This window comes from Schizophyllum commune (genome assembly GCF_000143185.2).
Source record: "Schizophyllum commune H4-8 unplaced genomic scaffold SCHCOscaffold_3, whole genome shotgun sequence".
Lineage (NCBI taxonomy): Eukaryota > Fungi > Basidiomycota > Agaricomycetes > Agaricales > Schizophyllaceae > Schizophyllum > Schizophyllum commune.
Window position 1 is genome coordinate 118,949 of NW_026089540.1, and position 16,395 is coordinate 135,343.

The 16,395-nt window shown below is 55.7% G+C and overlaps 2 protein-coding genes across 2 annotated transcripts; one reads left to right on the forward strand and one right to left on the reverse strand.

Moving 5' to 3' along the window:
• Positions 1-1,275: 1,275 nt before the first annotated feature.
• On the forward strand, positions 1,276-2,289 carry SCHCODRAFT_01093191 (uncharacterized protein; the record flags this gene model as incomplete). The annotated part of the gene is made up of 2 exons (XM_003033544.2): positions 1,276-1,932; positions 1,975-2,289. 2 exons carry the CDS (start codon positions 1,276-1,278, stop codon positions 2,287-2,289), a joined length of 972 nt encoding a protein of 323 aa, XP_003033590.1.
• A 9,184-nt stretch (positions 2,290-11,473) lies between these two features.
• SCHCODRAFT_02492628 (uncharacterized protein) lies at positions 11,474-16,243 on the reverse strand (the record flags this gene model as incomplete). The annotated part of the gene is made up of 9 exons (XM_003034108.1): positions 11,474-11,978; positions 12,029-12,216; positions 12,274-12,478; positions 12,639-12,660; positions 13,144-13,828; positions 13,863-14,084; positions 14,190-15,241; positions 15,297-15,467; positions 15,541-16,243. 9 exons carry the CDS (start codon positions 16,241-16,243, stop codon positions 11,474-11,476), a joined length of 3,753 nt encoding a protein of 1,250 aa, XP_003034154.1.
• Between the last annotated feature and the right edge of the window lie 152 nt (positions 16,244-16,395).

Sequence of the window (16,395 nt, forward strand, 5' to 3'; positions counted from 1 at the left end):
AGGCCCGACCGGCGCATTTTGGATCGAACCTACCTCGAAGTTCTCCCCAATTCCGGCGCAATGGGATAGAACGTCGGCGCACTTTGAGCCTTCGTTTCGTCGCATTGAGATCGCACGTTTTGGTGAGATATGCTCCAGAGGAGGGGGGATGGGTACAAGTACAGCTGCGGATATCGCTGATGGATGGACCCGACTCATTTATGGAATTCGAGCCGGAACCGCAACCTTCCTAATTGGGTGGATGTGAGCCGCGCTAGCACGAGGCACGAGTAGCTAGCGCGGTGATAGGCAAGCTAAGGAAGGAAGGGCAAACGCCGGTCTGAATCGCCACGCGATCAGACATGTCAGATCGGTCACGCGGTGGCTGAGCGCGTCGCTTCTTGGGGGACGCGCTCACCGACGAAGGGTGCAGCCCCCTCGCTTTTCTCGCTTTCTTGCCCTCTGGCACCCCATTTCTCGCCTACAGTCCCTAGCCGACTCCGTGCACAGTCCCTGGCGATGTTTTGGCGACCCTAGCGCATCCTTCGGCGCGCATATACCCAGGTTCAAGCCTGCCGGGAACGACTTCGACAGCGCCCCACAGCTCAGCGCAAACCTCAGGGCAGCAGCAGCGACACGACACCGCTCCGCTACCTCAGATCGACAACATCGCCCAAGATTCGCCTCGAAGCCGCGGCACTAGCGCGCTCGCGACGGGATCGACCACCGTGCTTCCATCACGTATCCCCGCCGACTTCGACTTCGCTGACAGGATCTGTCCCGGCCCCGTCGCCTTTCTTACCGGCGCCGCACTCGCAGCCTAGCACCACCGTCAACATTATCTTTCCTGACTTCCACTTCACCCGCCTCATATGCCTGACCGGATACTTCGACAGTCATCGCCGGCTCGCCCATATCCCAATGGAGGCGGCCATCGGCACTATCTATCGGGCGGATTCTTGATGCACGATCAGGAGTCCAACTCGCTCGCCCAGGAGCCGAGGCACTACACGGCTAAGTTTCTTCCCTCTTCCAGCGACCCACTTCTCATCCACGTAGTCCCATGCTCCGATACCTTCTGACCGTCTTTGCAGAACCCACACGAATTACCCGGCCTCAACTACACCTCCGAATCGCCTCGGCGACGCTTACGACGCCTCCGGTCCCAACTCGCTGCCACACCATCACGCACCTAGCTTACACCCACGCTCGCCACTGCCCCCCTATCTCGCTGGCCCGCCAATACGAGTACACCCTTACTTACGATTACACTCACTACGACCACCGCAATGTATCATGACGACTGCAATTCAGCCCCTTTCCCGCCTTCGCCTGCGCCTCCTCCTTCCTCCCGCAAGACTTATGCGCCAACGCGCCCTTCCTCCTCTTCCTTCCTTCAAGCACCGCGCCAACGCACGTCCTCCTTCAAGCACCGTGCCTCGGCACGTCCTTCCGCCCTTCCAGCACCGTGCCAACGCACGTCCTCCTCCTCCTACTGCAAGACGTATGCGCCAACTCGCTTCCTCCTCCTCCTTCTGCAAGATTTATGCGCCAACTCGCTTCCTCCTCCTCCTCCTCCTTCTGCAAGATTTACGCGCCAACTCGCTTCCTTGCGCCAACTTGCATCCTTGCGCCAACTCGCTTCCTCCTCTTCTTCCTTCCTCAAGCGCCGCGCCAACTCGCTTCCTCTTCCTCCAGCCTCAAGCCCTGCGCCAACTCGCTTCCTCGCGCCAACTCGCATCCTTCCTCCTTCCTCAAGTACCGCGCCAACTCGCTTCCTCCTCTTCCTCCTCCTTCAAACACCACGCCAACGCGTGTACTTCCTCCTGCCCGCAAGCCCTACGCGCCAACTCGCTTCCTTCTGCATTCAAGAACCACGCCATGGCGCGGCCCCTCCTCCTGCGACAATTTTGCGCCAATGCACCCCTCCCAAGCACTAACGCCGTCTCAAAGGTGCGTTGCACACCAACCGTTACCAACTGACCCTTTCTTTAGGTCCTTCTTCCTATGGAAGACGCACTTCCCGTCACACGCGACGGCTTTGTTCCACGTCAAGGTTCATCCCGAGAGACGCAGACACGCCGCCCCCTTTACGGCTCCTCAAGAACCTCGTACCAAGGCGCCTATCTTCACCCTCGCCCGTCTCGCAACAAACCCGACGACACTACGACCCTCATTTGCCATCCTCAAGCTCCCACGCGCTGTAGCGCCCTTCCAACTCGCGTGCAGGACCTGGCGCGAGCACGACGTTCTCGCTACTTCATGTTTTCGCCGCTGCGGGTGCCCGCCCAGATCGCGCGTTCGCCCTGAACCCCATGTTCGGCATGGCGCGCTTGCGCGGCGCGACCAAGGCGCAAGTACACCGTCCCTGACGCGCTTCCCGATGCACGCCGCCACCGACTTCTCATCATATACACTATCTATCCGAGGCACGTCGTCCACTTCATCTGCTCGACTGACCACCCGCTAGCCCTACCTCCGCTCGTCGGCCTCTCGCTCCTTCCTCATCATCCTTCCTCACGGTAGAACCTCCCCTCCCCTCTCTCTTCCTCACTCCGTTGAGCTGGCACGCGATTACTTCGCGCCAACGCGCCCTTTCCGCCTTCTTACACGTCGTTCAACGCTTTCAGACCCGGGGTGAGCTCTTCCCTCGTCCAGGCCCTCCTCCTATTGGACACGCACGCCCGGCCCCCTTTGACGGCTCCATTCACGTCAACGGTCATTCCAAGCGATATATGCGCCAACGCGCGATCTCTACGTATTGGTGCTGAATGCTATGTCACGCGCCCCTTCGGACCTTCTTCAAGTTCCCGCAGGATATGTGTCGCACCAGCGTCTCCCCACGCTCTTAGGATTTCTCGCGCGCTGTAGCGTCCTCTAGGCACTTCACGAACCACCTTGTCGCACTCAAGTCGATGTAGCGCAGGTCCGGTAGCCGCCACCCCAATTCCCATAGCACGGTACCATTCCCAAGGTGCGTCGCGCGCCGCCCGTTATCAACTAACCCCGCCAAAGACCCTTCTTTCCTACGCGTCATGAGTTCAGTGATCCAACAAGCGATCCCTGGCTCTACCTCTCGAGCGACCTATCACGCCCTCGCGCCTCCCCGCATCAACCTCTTTGTTTAAGCCGCCGCACGTATCCCCCATTCCCCGTTCTCACCGCAAGTCGACACGCCGACGCGCCCTTCATATTCCTCGTCGTCGGTCTACTCCGTCCCAGATGCCGTGCCGTGCCATTCCCCTGAACGACTCCTCCTCCTCCTAGACGCTGCGCTAACGCGTCGTCAACTCATCCACGCCAGCATTGACTGCTTTTATGTCCTTTCAACCTCCCTCGAGACATCTCGCATGAACGCGCTACGACCACTTCCACGTTTCTCGCGTTGACGCGCTCCTCGCGATGCCTGAAACATCTGCGTCAACGCGCTTTCTTTACGTCCACCATGCAAAGCCTCCCGCGCAGACGCGCACCTACGCTGACACCTTTCTCGCCTCCTACACACCCTACAATACCCGCATCTTCTCGCATGTGCTGCGGCCCATATTCAAAGCACGCTTCCACCTCCCTTCCCGCACGGTTTCCCCCATGCCGACGTCTCTCCGCGTCATATAGAGGGCGAACACACTCATAGTACCCTCCTCCCGGCAAGTCTTCCCACGCCGACGTGCTCATCCTCCTTGGGAACAATCGGCCACTTCAAACACCCAGCTCATCGCTCACCAAGCATACCAAGCCCACGCCCACGCGCCACGTCCGCACGCATTCCTTCCCCCTTTCCCACCTTACGCCCTCGCGCCCGCAAGCCAATGCTTCCAAGTTCCCATATTAGCAGGAGCCTCCCCAACGCTGCCCCCTTTCCCGCCGAACGTCACTGCAGCAAACTCGCGCCAATGCGCGCACCGAGTCATGTCTCCGAGCTGACGAGCAGCACCCACGCGGACTGCGTTACCGACCACGGACTTCAAAACGCCGCCCACGCCGACTATACCCTGTATTTAGGCCATCCTTTCCTCGTCGCAACCGCGGCTCCTTCATCCTCTCCTTCTCGACACCAGTCCTCACTTGGGTCCGATCACCCTCCCATAGTTCCTCTCCGACTCCTCGCGCTCCGTGCCCGTGCTTTCTCACGCCTCCCTAACTTCCATCGCCGCCAATACTCAGCCGTTCCTCGGGCCGACCTGACCTCCTCTTCCTTTCGCTGGCATCGCTTCAACACGTCACGTGGTTGTCGGCTCCGACCAATCCTGCATCACGCGCTGACCACGGCTTTCCGACTTTGAGCCCGTTTCCCATCGTCGCCAGCGCAATCCATAGCTACAATCACTTTCTCACTCTCAACCCTTCATTACTTCTTCCTGTTCTCTCCTTCCAATCTAGTATTCCCTCTCATGCCTTGGATACGAAGCTTTGACCATCGCTTAGCTCAGTTTGGGGCCGAAGGCCTCTGCCCGTCATCGGCCTCGCGCGGCTAACGCCTTAGAGCTGCGCTCTGGCTTGGGCTGCTTCGGCCTTGGCCGATGGCGGCATTCGGCTGTCGGTCAGGCTGGAGTCGCCTCGCAGTGTACGTCGGCGAGGCTCTGCCGCCCGAGCGGGATATACCGGCTACCGTGTCACGTGCCGGTTGATGTTCCCCGCTCGAGGCCGGTCGGGCTTCGCCGACCCGCAAACCCCCCGCTTCAGTGAAGCGGGGTTCCTCGTGTCTTCACGTCCCTTTCTTCTTTGGTTATGGTACAGGATAAGATAAGGGGCAGACCAAAGGTCTGCCCTCTCCCTCTCTTCTTCTCTTTCCTCCCCTCCCAGGCAGACCACAGGTCTGCCCGGGATGACTTAGCTTGCCACGTTTCTGATGATCGACGCGGCCCGAGCCCACCCGGGAAATGCCGGTAACACCTCCCCGCCTGGGGCTGCAGCGGGCCATGGCGGATAGCGCTGGCTCTATGTTGAATACTCTAGGACGTGTGATTTGGTACTCAACATATAGCTGTATATTATGCGCTCACAGGACAGTAAGCTGCGTGGTCGGCGGTGTTGCTGAAGGCACACAGACGTCTGGTATTGCGCGCGAGGTGGGCGCTTGCGGGATATATAAGAGTAGCGCTCTGCTCATTTAAAGCTGCGATGGTGCAGCGGTCTTCACTCCTGCTGCACGTACGCCCTTGTTCGGCTCGCCAATTACTGTGAAGCGGCGCTGGGTTCAATTCTCTTACTTTTTGCCGCGCAACTCAGCCTTTAGCTGAGTCTCATCCGGTGTTTACGCTGAATGCAAGCTTTTAACTGCTTCATTCCGAGTCGCCATCTCACGGTGAATTTTAGTGACCCGCACTTCGAATTCTGAACTTCAACCGTAACGTGTCACTTGCGACTCACGACGCAAAGCCGCGCTACACGTGGCTTGATCCGACGTCCGAATTAGGAAGGTTGCGGTTCGGGCTGCACGTCCCTCATTTATAGATACCGCCGTGGTGGGCATTAGCGCGAGCTCGCAGAGTTACAGTTCCCTCACAGAATAGTAGAGCGTGGCAAAAACTCCACATTGTGCATGTTATCCGTCGTCATGATCTTCGCGGCTTTGCACCTACATCGTGCTTATGGCCGAGTTGCCTAGCGGCCCTCGTAGGCACCGAAATGTACCCGAAGGTCGTTCAAGACTCTCATGCTTCCCGCGTTCGGACAATGATAGCCTGGATGTGGGATGCTCGGAAGGATGAACAACATTCGAAGGCTACGAAAGTTTTCACGAACCATGAAAGGCTGTCAAAGCTTTTTTTGCAGCAAATCAAGGGCTTTGATTGCTACTGAGGTGGCGTATTGGTAAGTCCTCTCTTTTTCACATCGGTTAAGTATGGGCCAATGGGATCGAAAAAATGGAGAAGTAAAGAAGATATATAAGGGCCGGTTCCGGAAAAAGAAACACGTCAAAGTTACCCGACTTACCTGCCTGGTAGAGGCAGGTTAACGAAGATCGGCGAACTTTCGAGCGGTCGAGGCCTGAATTACTTGCCTTCAAAGGCAGGTAAGTCACGCAAGTTAGCTGACTACGACGTGTTTCTTTTCCCCGAACAGGCCCTAACATTGTGTCGACTACAGTACTGATACGATACATCACACCACGGGCAGGTCTAGTTATATCGACCAGCATAAGCGTAGGCGTAAGTTTCGATGCTGTAAATTTACGAAGAGCATGAGAAATGAGCAATTCTCGTTGTCAAAAGAATCCTTTGTTTGGTCAGGTATATCTTATCAGAACGTATAAGAGTCTGATCGGGTGCACCGGAACTCGGAGTTCTGACCCTGGAACTTCAGCCAAAAAAGTACCAGGGAAGTTCAGACTGGAACTCGAACTGGGTGCCTTGGGGTGGTTTTCCCGGACGGGTTTTACCCTGGAACTCGAGTTCCAGTGCACGCGATCAGACTATTATGTAGTTGGATGAAATATCAGCGGGTTTTGCATCAAGTGCCCATTGAGAACAATGGGCAGTAGATGCAAGAACTTTTGATATTTACCGAATCTCATGCGTCCCATTCTCTACCCTTCATATGTCACACATCCCGGCGTCAAAGGGCGTAAGGTATCTCATCTATGTGGAGTGTCATAGGATACGTATGTTGGCAGGAATCAATGATCTATGTGCCATTGTTTCCATTGTTCTAGTTCCTCATATCCCACAGAATATGTATCGTTTGTGAGCGGACAAAGAGAAGGCACGCCCATGCCTTTCACGGCCGGGATATGTGACATACACCCGCCGGACTATGCTTGGATATACGTGATCGCTTTCGAAGTCTCGCAGATTACATAGCTTGATATACTCGATATTACACTCCGATATGAGTCGTATCTGCACTTGAGTACCCGAGGGCGTTGCTTAGTACACGTAGCTGGCCGGGAATCTATTATTAATGCACGAAAAGTATGTGCGCTGGAATAACAGCGCGCTTGTAGGGAGCGCGCCCTCACGCGGCTGCCATCAGAATGTCCTGCCACGTTGCCACTGCGCGTCACCGTCCTCTCCTCAGTGTCTTCAATCCTTTCGACACGCATCGCATGCACTTGACAGTCATGGCGGGATATATCCAGAGTCCATAATGGTACTTGGGAGCTGGAAGGGCGGGCCCATTGAAGAAGGGCTTCGAACTGTCGGCACCGCCCCGCGGCGACGCGGCGACGCGTCCTCGCCTCCTCCATTGAGCCGTTGCCGTGCTTGAAGTCGCATTGCTGGCAACCTTTGCTTGACCGAGGCCATGACCATACGGGAGCAATACCTAACAGAAGGCGATTAAAGGAAGCGAAAAAGGTATACGATGCGACGGAGGAGGGGCGGGGGTTGGTCTCGGTCGTGGTCATAGTCAAGAGCAAGGGCCTTGTTGAGCATTAAACGCTGACAACGCGCGGCCCGAGAGATATCTCCCTCAAAGTACTCAAACACTCCCGACCACAAACTCTGTGGATACCCTCCAGGAGTAACAAAGCTACTTACAGGTAGTAGCCCAGAGCCCCGAGGGACCGGCGGCGCGGGTACTCCAGCGGAGAAACGACTTGTATAGACGTGTAGTTATTTTATGTCGTACCTAAGTATGCCCATTTTTTTTTGAGCGACAGAATTGGGGCTGCCCGTAGTGTCACGTAATAAGATACCTATGGTGCGTGACGCCTACTCACCACACCTTCTCACCAAAATGTCCGATCCTTATGCGACGGATGAGACGCTCAAATTCCGGCAATGTTCGATTCCAGTGCCCCAGGCTGGCCAAAACTACGAGGGACGTCCGATCCGAAGTGCGACGACTGGGGCCGCACCTCGTCGAGGTCCGATCCACTATGCGCCGAATTCGCGCGTCGCGTCGAAACTCGGCCCGCGTAGACCCCCGCCGCTCCATCAGCAGCAGGCGAAGCAGCCTTCAGAGCACCGAGGGGACCGCATGTGAGGTGGCCGGGGATGGTCGTTGCCGCCAATCCCCGATCCATAATGCGACGATTTTCTGCCTTCGACCCCTAGTGCGTCGAGACACCGTCGAAATCGGCCGAAAGCTATGCGACGGAAATGACCCAAAACCGCGAATTTAGGATCGGACAGTTGGCAGAGTTGTCGGGGGTCCTGCCAGCAAGTGCAGCTCATGAGTAATGTATTGAGGGCTGGCACGTGTCGCTGAACCTCGGGTCTCCCGACTATCCAGTAGCCTCGCTCATGTAGGATTTTAGGTGCATACATCCGACCCCGCTTCCCTGCCTCCTTCGTCCTTCTCCTCTGGCGCCAAGCCCTGCTTTTAACGCCTCATTGCCTCCCACTTGACCCTGTTTGCGTCTCAGGCCTTGCTCGCTGACCCCCGCACCGGCCACCGCCGCAACGAGCGGGAGCTCAACGAGGCCGAGTGCGACGCGCGCCTCTCGGCCTGTTCTTCGTCACATGCGGAAGCGAGGGCGGGGCGGCGCAAATCAGGCTGTCGAGCGGATGCGCGCGCTGAGCAGGCGGCTACATGCATCATAAGCGCCGGGTCGTGCTAACTGGAGCCCACTTAGCATGTGCTCAACGCTGACATGCTCGCGAAGGACGCGGACCGGGGGAGCTACTCGCCAGCCTGAGGACACTAGCCATCAGCTCCTGGGCGCTGACCGTGAGCGCGACAATCTCATCCGGAAACTCGAAGAGTCTAAGCACCAGCTCGAGAGCCATTCGTCAATACCGAACCTCGCTCTCTCGCTGCGGCAGCAGAGGCATCGGAAGCCAAAACGAAGGCGAAGCAGACCACCGGCGACGTCCGCACGCAGACTCGCAGACTACAGAGGCATGCATTTTCAATGTTGTGATGCGCGAAGACGTCGCCAAGCAGCGCGTCACGGCGTCGACGTGTAGCTGCGCGATACCGACACGCAAGTACTTACAGCGTGACCACGAGTGCACAGATCCGCGTATGCAGCCGTGTCGTAACCAGACGGTGCCCGACTTGGAACGGATAGCGCACAGGCTCTGCCTCCTCCGTCTCGTGCGTGCCGAGCTGGTGGGTTTCTAGTCATTCAGTTATCTCCTCCTCAGGTGCACTTTCTGCTTGGACGGCTACTCTCCCCTGGAGTGAGCAGACTTTCGCTCGTCCCTGCCACGGACAACGGCGACGGCCACCCATCTATCCGACACTATTTCTCCCTCATGTACGGATGACCCCTCCGGGCATGTGCTCCATTCATCAATTTACGGTAGGAGGGGACCGTCCTGCCTTTCTGGAGGTGCTCACGGCGCTGCAGTGGCAGATACAACGCGCTTTCCACAAATTCCACGACTCATTGTTTCCGTTGTTGTACTCCCCCCCACCAAAAAAACTCGCCGGTCCGGAGTTGACCAAAAGTTCCTTGTTTTCTCCTGTATAGTGAGTGCTAAGATAAAAGTATTCTGGTCTGTGTATAGGCAACCTTCTAAGTAACCCGGCGTAGTGGAGGGCGAGAGCTTTGGTGCACGTGACAGCACGTGCTGACATGATTTCTCACGTTTGGACTTCGGGTGTTGCCGGCGCGCTGCGGCTCGAGTATAAACAGACTGATCCCCGCCAAGCCCGACATACAATACCAGGCATACCCTGCTATAGAACCAACTGTGACTGCGGACCAAGTACCATGTTCCCTTCAATGGAATGAATTTTTGAGAAGAAAGAAGGCCGCCTTGGGCAAGCGTGATAACCATTCCCAGCCAATTTCCTCCGCTTCGGGGAAGCATTGAATCCACTTTCCCACGCACACAGACGCATACAGACCCTGCATACATATATGTGCAAGCAGCAGCCCAGAAGGCCACTGATAACAGCCACTGAGACGATGAATGGTGGTTTTCAAGTAACTCGCTTTCGCACAACTATGCCACTCAATGAGATTATGAAAACAGTGTGGTCCTAATCTATACTATTCCCTCTTACTCATACATTGAAGCCGAGATGCCAAGGGCCCCGCTTGACACAATAAATCATCTTGGGAAAGCTCGCCGGCAGGTCACCTAACTCAAGTCACATTTTCTCTGAGATTTCAGCAGGTATTCTCGTTGGTCTATCAGGGTAACGTAGATGATAAGAGGTAGTATACATATGTATATCTTGCAGAGCGGGAAGACGCTGCGCGCGGCTTGCAGCAAGTCAGATCGGCAAGGTCGGACCGGCGAGTTTTTTTGGTGGGGGGAGTATGCCGTATACGTCAAGCACAAAGCCGACATTGGTTGTATCGTTCTCGAGACCATCTGTGCTCAACTCTTGTGTGCAGCAGATCTTGATGTCAATCTGTTGGGATGAAGATTTCATACCAACGATATTGAAAGGTAGTTCGAATGCTTTGAGCGCCCTTCGAATGTGCCAGATAGCCTTCGCCCCGTTCTCCAGATCAAGGGGCAATGTTTCCCCACCTTCGAAGGGAACCCGCACCATTCAAACAACCTTTCGGACTCTGCCAAAGTCTGCCGTGCGTCTTCCAGGCCACTCAAAATCCTATGGCCACCTTTGAGAACTCACGGCCTTGCGGGCGCACCAAAAGTACCCGAAGATATTGGCCAAAAGCACGATGCACTGTGCTTCCCGGTCCTCCCGTTCCCAATCTCTTGGCGAGACTTTACGCCTTGACACGCTCGCTTCAGCGTCAGCCGTCGGCCTTAACAAACTAATGCCTGCTCACATGTCAACAATCGCTTCTAGCAGGTGCCACCTCAATCCTGAATTCGGGATTGTGGACCGTTTTCGTCGCATGGATTGTGGTAAATTTCGAGGGGTTTCCGGCGCACTAGAATCAGACCATCGCTCAAGGCCAATATTCGTCCCACTATGGCTCAATCATCGGCGACGGGGACACTCCAGGATAACTAGTTATGAGACGCTATCGCTGCACTCAGGGTATTCGGCCCATTGATGGTGGGTAGGAAGACACTGTGACAAATTTCCGATACGACCCTCGGGTCCGGCACACACTGTATGAAGCCCGGGCAACGACAAGGGAGCGATTTCAAAATCAACCACCTCTAGAGGCTGCCTCATGTCATGAACTCGCAGATGCATCACCATGGAAGCTTCAAGGCAAGGTAGGAGACAGCAGAGCTGCAGCTTCTGTATATAGCTCTGCCTAAATGTAGTTAACAATGCATCTAGCGACGGCTTCTATATCTCGAGACGCTCCTTCGACATCAGGATGGGAAAACATACAGAGTGTCAATCCTCTCTCGACCTCTAGGACAAAGTAATGTGCATGAGCATTGTCCATCATGATACCAACGTCCAGCCTGCACACGATTTCCAGGTCACTGTGACTGATATTCAACTGTTCCTTCTCTCTTGTTACGAGTGCTTGGTACGTTGCCAAGACGAAGGCCTTCAGCTCAAGTATGCCGTGATGCTCCTGTGGTCTATTGCATGAAGTGTCAACCCCGTGATATGTTTTCCTAGCAAGGACAACGTGATGAAAAGGGGCAGATAATGTCAGCACAAAAAGGGAGTAGTCAGTTTCTTTCGTGATGAATGTGACCATGAAAGCTTACCAATGCTGGGCTAATGATGGACATTCGTTATCGAGGACGACATTGCACTTCATTCCGCCACCACTTGGCACCGTTCTGACAATCCGGATAATGTTGCCACCGACGATAAAGCATCGCAGCTCTCCGAATCTGGCATCGTGCAGGGTATCGATATACACCTGCTCGATCCAGCGAGCTTCGAGTGGGGCAGGATCATCGGGGCACTTTCGAGCCCCTCCAACTTGTGTATCGCCAGGAATGAGCACGTGCTCAGCCCGTGCGGAGTATCCCCTTTTCTGGACCCAGCCCATTTTCGAGGCATCAGGAGGGGTTTGAAGCACATGCTGTGGCGGACGAGGGGTGTGTGTTGTTTGAGCGGCGATGGAGTCGAGCGTTGCGGCCAGGAGGACCTTGTTCCCGCCCCACCACAGAGACTTGGCGCAGGGCCAGATGAACGCGTCCTGCTCCAGAAGTGTGATCCCAGCGACGTATGTGTCGAAATTGATCATATATGCCGGGTGCCTGGTTTGAGGAGTGAGCTGCACAGCTATAACAGATCGTGCGAGACTGACATGTAATTCTCATTCAACGCAGGGCCACCTATAACAACGTCTGCTGCTAGTAGACGACACCATGTAGGATCTTCAGATGAATGGGACATCACGGCGGCCACAAACTCTGGATAACCCAGAGCTTCTACAGAAAGGTTGAGACCTTCCTTTTCGACTGAAGCAGCCACCAAGGCTTCAGGGAGGTAGGCCTAAGGTTGAGGGAGATCAATACTTTCATGAGCCCTCTAGCTAGCACTCAAGCTCACCCATTCCCAGAAAGAGGCGCTAACGTCGCCGGTGTCTGCATCGACCTCACGTGCATTTTCGCTGCGAATACATTGTGGAGCGGAGACCTCCATACGGGACAGAACCTGCGGGTCAATCCAACATGTCATCTCGTACAGATATGACTCCCCCTCCTCGTGCTCGATGACAGAGCGAGATAGCATGGGATCGGGAATGAAGATGATCCTGACAGATCTAGTCGCAGAATGGCGGATCATTTGAGGATGAGACATGATGGTATGGGGTAATTGTAAGAAGGCTGCGGACTCTGAGTGAGGATGCGGGATATGAGGGGAAATGGTGACTGCGTCGGTACCACCGTGCTGGTGTGAGCTAAGGTACATACATGAGGCGCGCACGCGTATATACTGAGGTGTCGCGGTCTCGTGACGAGATCCAAGGCCAGCCAGATAGTGAGGTCCGGCAATCCCGCCCAAGTGATCGTGCAGCTTAGTAATCTCACAGCCACCGCTTTGACCGCGATCGGCGTCACTCAAGGCGACCCCCATCTCCTGCTTCAGATGTCCACCTCATTCCCCTCCTATGAGCGCCATATCGAGCTAGAGATGCTCCTGTACATTCCTTTTGTCGAAATATATCACGAATTTGCATCACATCGCGCTCAGACCCTTCTCAGTCCAAGAAGCCCTCAACGTTGTATGCTCGCAGCCTTTGGCCTTCATCCTACCCATCGGTGAGTCCCGACGGCTTGTTACGACCACGAATCGATAGAAGAAGAGATAAGGTATGTAGGGGAATATCAGTCTATCATCAGACATCTTCTGAATCCGAACAGTAGAGGTGATCTTCCTCGCCGCCCTCGTCCCCTTGCGCGCTCCTTCCCACCGCACCTATGAGCACCCGAGGTGTAACAACCATGTCCTGAAGGACAGATTCCGGTCCTAAGGATGCTGTAGGTGCCTTACGCTTCGGCCCCTCGCGCTCGCACTCCGGTACAGCGCCGTTTGGGTACAGCGCAAGGAGGCGCTTAAGCTCGGCAATTTTGTGCGGTCGATTGGGAATGCTGTACTCGGGGGCGACCTTCGGTGCCAACAACTTGTGGCGCCAGTAGTTGAGCTGATCCGTGAGCTCGACTTTACGCATAGTTTGCAGGCGATCCTCCTCAGCGACGAAGACAATGGCCTCCAGTCTTTCCTGCCATGCCAAGGCCTTCTTGTTCTTCTCCTCCTCGACTAATTGGTGCCGTCGCGCTTCCTCGTCATCGTGTGCAACTTGAGCCCTCCGGATCTGCCTCTGTGGTCGGGACTCCTGTATGCGACGTGCCTCCCCGCGAACATAGCGATGGTCTTCGTCCTCGAAGCAGTCGATAAACCCTTGCGTGCCATTACGTCGGAATGTGTCTTTTGCCTCGAATTGGTGAAGCGTTTGGTTGGGGCGACGAGCGACGTTAGCCCTGAGGCCTCCTAGCGCGCTTTCGTTCGCGTCATTCGTGACTGGCATCCAGAACTCATCCTGCTCGTCCGCTGTGAGTCCGTCTATGTCGCTTCCTGGATCAAATTCAGCGCTCCCACGTCTCTAACGCGCCCTCCAGGAACTGGACCCAAAGCACCTCAAGGTGAGGCATTAGGTCAGCCTTTCGGAGTGCTGCTATGGCCTCAAAGACGCCCTCCCTCTCCCACGGCTCCCCATCGAATGCAGCAGTCTTGTAGCTGGCGTTGGGTCCCAATACAAGAGTCGTGTCAGCGATGAGTGTCTTGATGAAGTTCTCCAGACGCGTGTGAAGCGGACCAAGCGTCAACGCGTTCAAGGCCGTCATTCCTGGGCCACGTATCTGTCGCACATAGGGGCAGGACACGCAGAGGCCGTAGAGTGCGAGAACAGCCATTTCAGTGAGGGTTGTGCCACAATGCAAAGCTCAGTAGAAGTTTCTCTCCACGTTGGTGAACCCGGGCTTATCCTTTTTGTAGAATACGTGCCGCATGAAGGCCCTGTACAATTTGAGGTGCTGCAGGATTTCGCAAGCAGCGGCGCAGTGCGATTGGAAGCGGGTATTGCTGACGTCGGGGAAGCGTCGCGCAATGACCGCGGGTCCAAGTACCTTATCGAAGTACCACACGTATCGGTCGTGCTGCCCCTTCTTACTGTCCTTGTTATTGCAGATCATCCCAGCGAGGGTCGTGGCCTTCACAGCACCGCATCCAGACACGGAAAGTGCGCGAAGCTCGGCTGGAGTGAGCTGCTCGTTATCGGTGATGCCTGCGAGAACTGCGGCATTATCCTTGTTTGCAAGAAGTACAGGCGGGATGATCTCGGGATGGGTCGCGTAATAGGTACGCATGCGCGCGTCACCTCCCTTGACGCTGTTCAACTCTTTGTGCATGCAGCAGCCAGTGAAGAGGAAGAGCGACATCTTTTTCTTCTCGTCGGGATTCAGCCTCGCATAAGCAAGCTCGCCGACTTCCTTTGCAGCGCTCCGGGTGAGTGCTGTCTCCTTCTCCGTGCGAGTTGCGGCGTTGAGGCGCTCCCAGGCTTCCGAGCCGCCAACATCGAGAATGGCTGCACGCGCGTGCGGAATAATAGCGCGTAGAGAGTCCTGCGTGGACATCTGACGCAGCGCCTCGAAGCCGAGCGCAATCTTCGTCATCTCGAGCTTCCATTCAAGAAGAAGTTTGTTGTCCTTCTTGACATCATTGGCGTGGTCGCCACTGGTACCACGAAGACGCAAAGCGAAGGCCTCGAAGCTCATGAGAAGGCCCTTCCGCTTTGCAAACGGTGAGCGGTTGAATATATCGCAAATTTGCGCCAACTTCTTCAAGAGACCACGAACTTGCTCTTCGCTCGAGTGGTCGAGCGACGCGTCTATGCCAAGGCTACGCAAGACATGGCTATCCGACAGTATGCCGCTATCGGTTACGGGCCGCAGTACAACAAATCGCGAGTCGTATTCCTGGCGGCGATGGGACGTCGAGTCTCCGCTAGCAGTGATACCTGAAGGTACAGCAGGTAAGCAACAGTTCGAGTTCGATGCAAGAGAGAAACTTACTCGTATTCGTCACCATCTCGTACCCCAACTGAATCTTCGCCGCAATCCCTCCCTCCGCAATGATACGCGCAACGGTGCGTGCGCTCATGCTCGGAATGCGGTTGAGGCGACGTATGCCCACCAACCTTCCAAGTTCTCGTATGACACCTCCGACAGCATGCTCGGCGCAACCTGCAATAACAAGCTTTTGTGCTGTTGCTCGCGCTGCAGGCGTGAAAATGCCTTTGGACATTATCCGACGCACGAAATACTCCGTGAGGACTGTGTCCCGTGCGTGAAACTCGCGATGGAGGCGAGGACCGCGAGTAGTACTCCGCAGGGCCTTCATCGAAAGCGCACGATTCTTCTTTCAATTTTTCGGCCAACCGCTCGTCCTGCTCTGTCAAGAGATTTTGTAGGCGAGCTTTCTCCTTTTCCTCCTTCGTGAGAGTATCGCGCGCCTTCTGCAGCTCCGACCATACGCTGCTGTGTGCGAGGTTTGCCATCCGCTGATTCCGCGCGTGTTCCGCTCGTTCGAGCGCCAGAATCTCCTCTGACGCATGAACTTCAGCCTTCAAGCCTGCCACCTCCTCATCTCGCCGTTCAAGCTTCCTGCGCGCATTTCGCGCCTCGTTCTTCCAGTCGTCGATGGTGTAGGTATGCTTGCGCTTTTTCGACGTCCTGGAAGCTAAATCAGCAGCAGAGACGATGGCGGCATTCCGAGAGCTCGAATTCTGAAGTATTCGAGGTCTCGGTGCATTCGAGGAAGCTGGCGGGGCCCCACTTGGGGGACGGTCGCTCGAGGCTTCAGAATCGGTGGTAGGGTAGGCACTGGTAGCAGAATTGGGCGCAACGTTCTCGCTGTTGCCTCGCAGCTGAGCTCGCGCGCGCGCCAAGTTGCTGCTTCGAGCGGCTCTTTGATTGGTCTTCCGCTTCCGGCTGGGTGGTGTTTTTTCCCCAGAAGCCATGATATAGTGGATAGAAGATAGACTAGGTACGGTATTGTGTAGTACAGGGAGCTGGCTGCGTGGTGGTAAGAGGTAAGGAATGAATTTTCAATGGTCGGTGCTTGCTGACACATCCTCTCTGACGAGGCTGTTCGGTGCACGTGACGAGGATC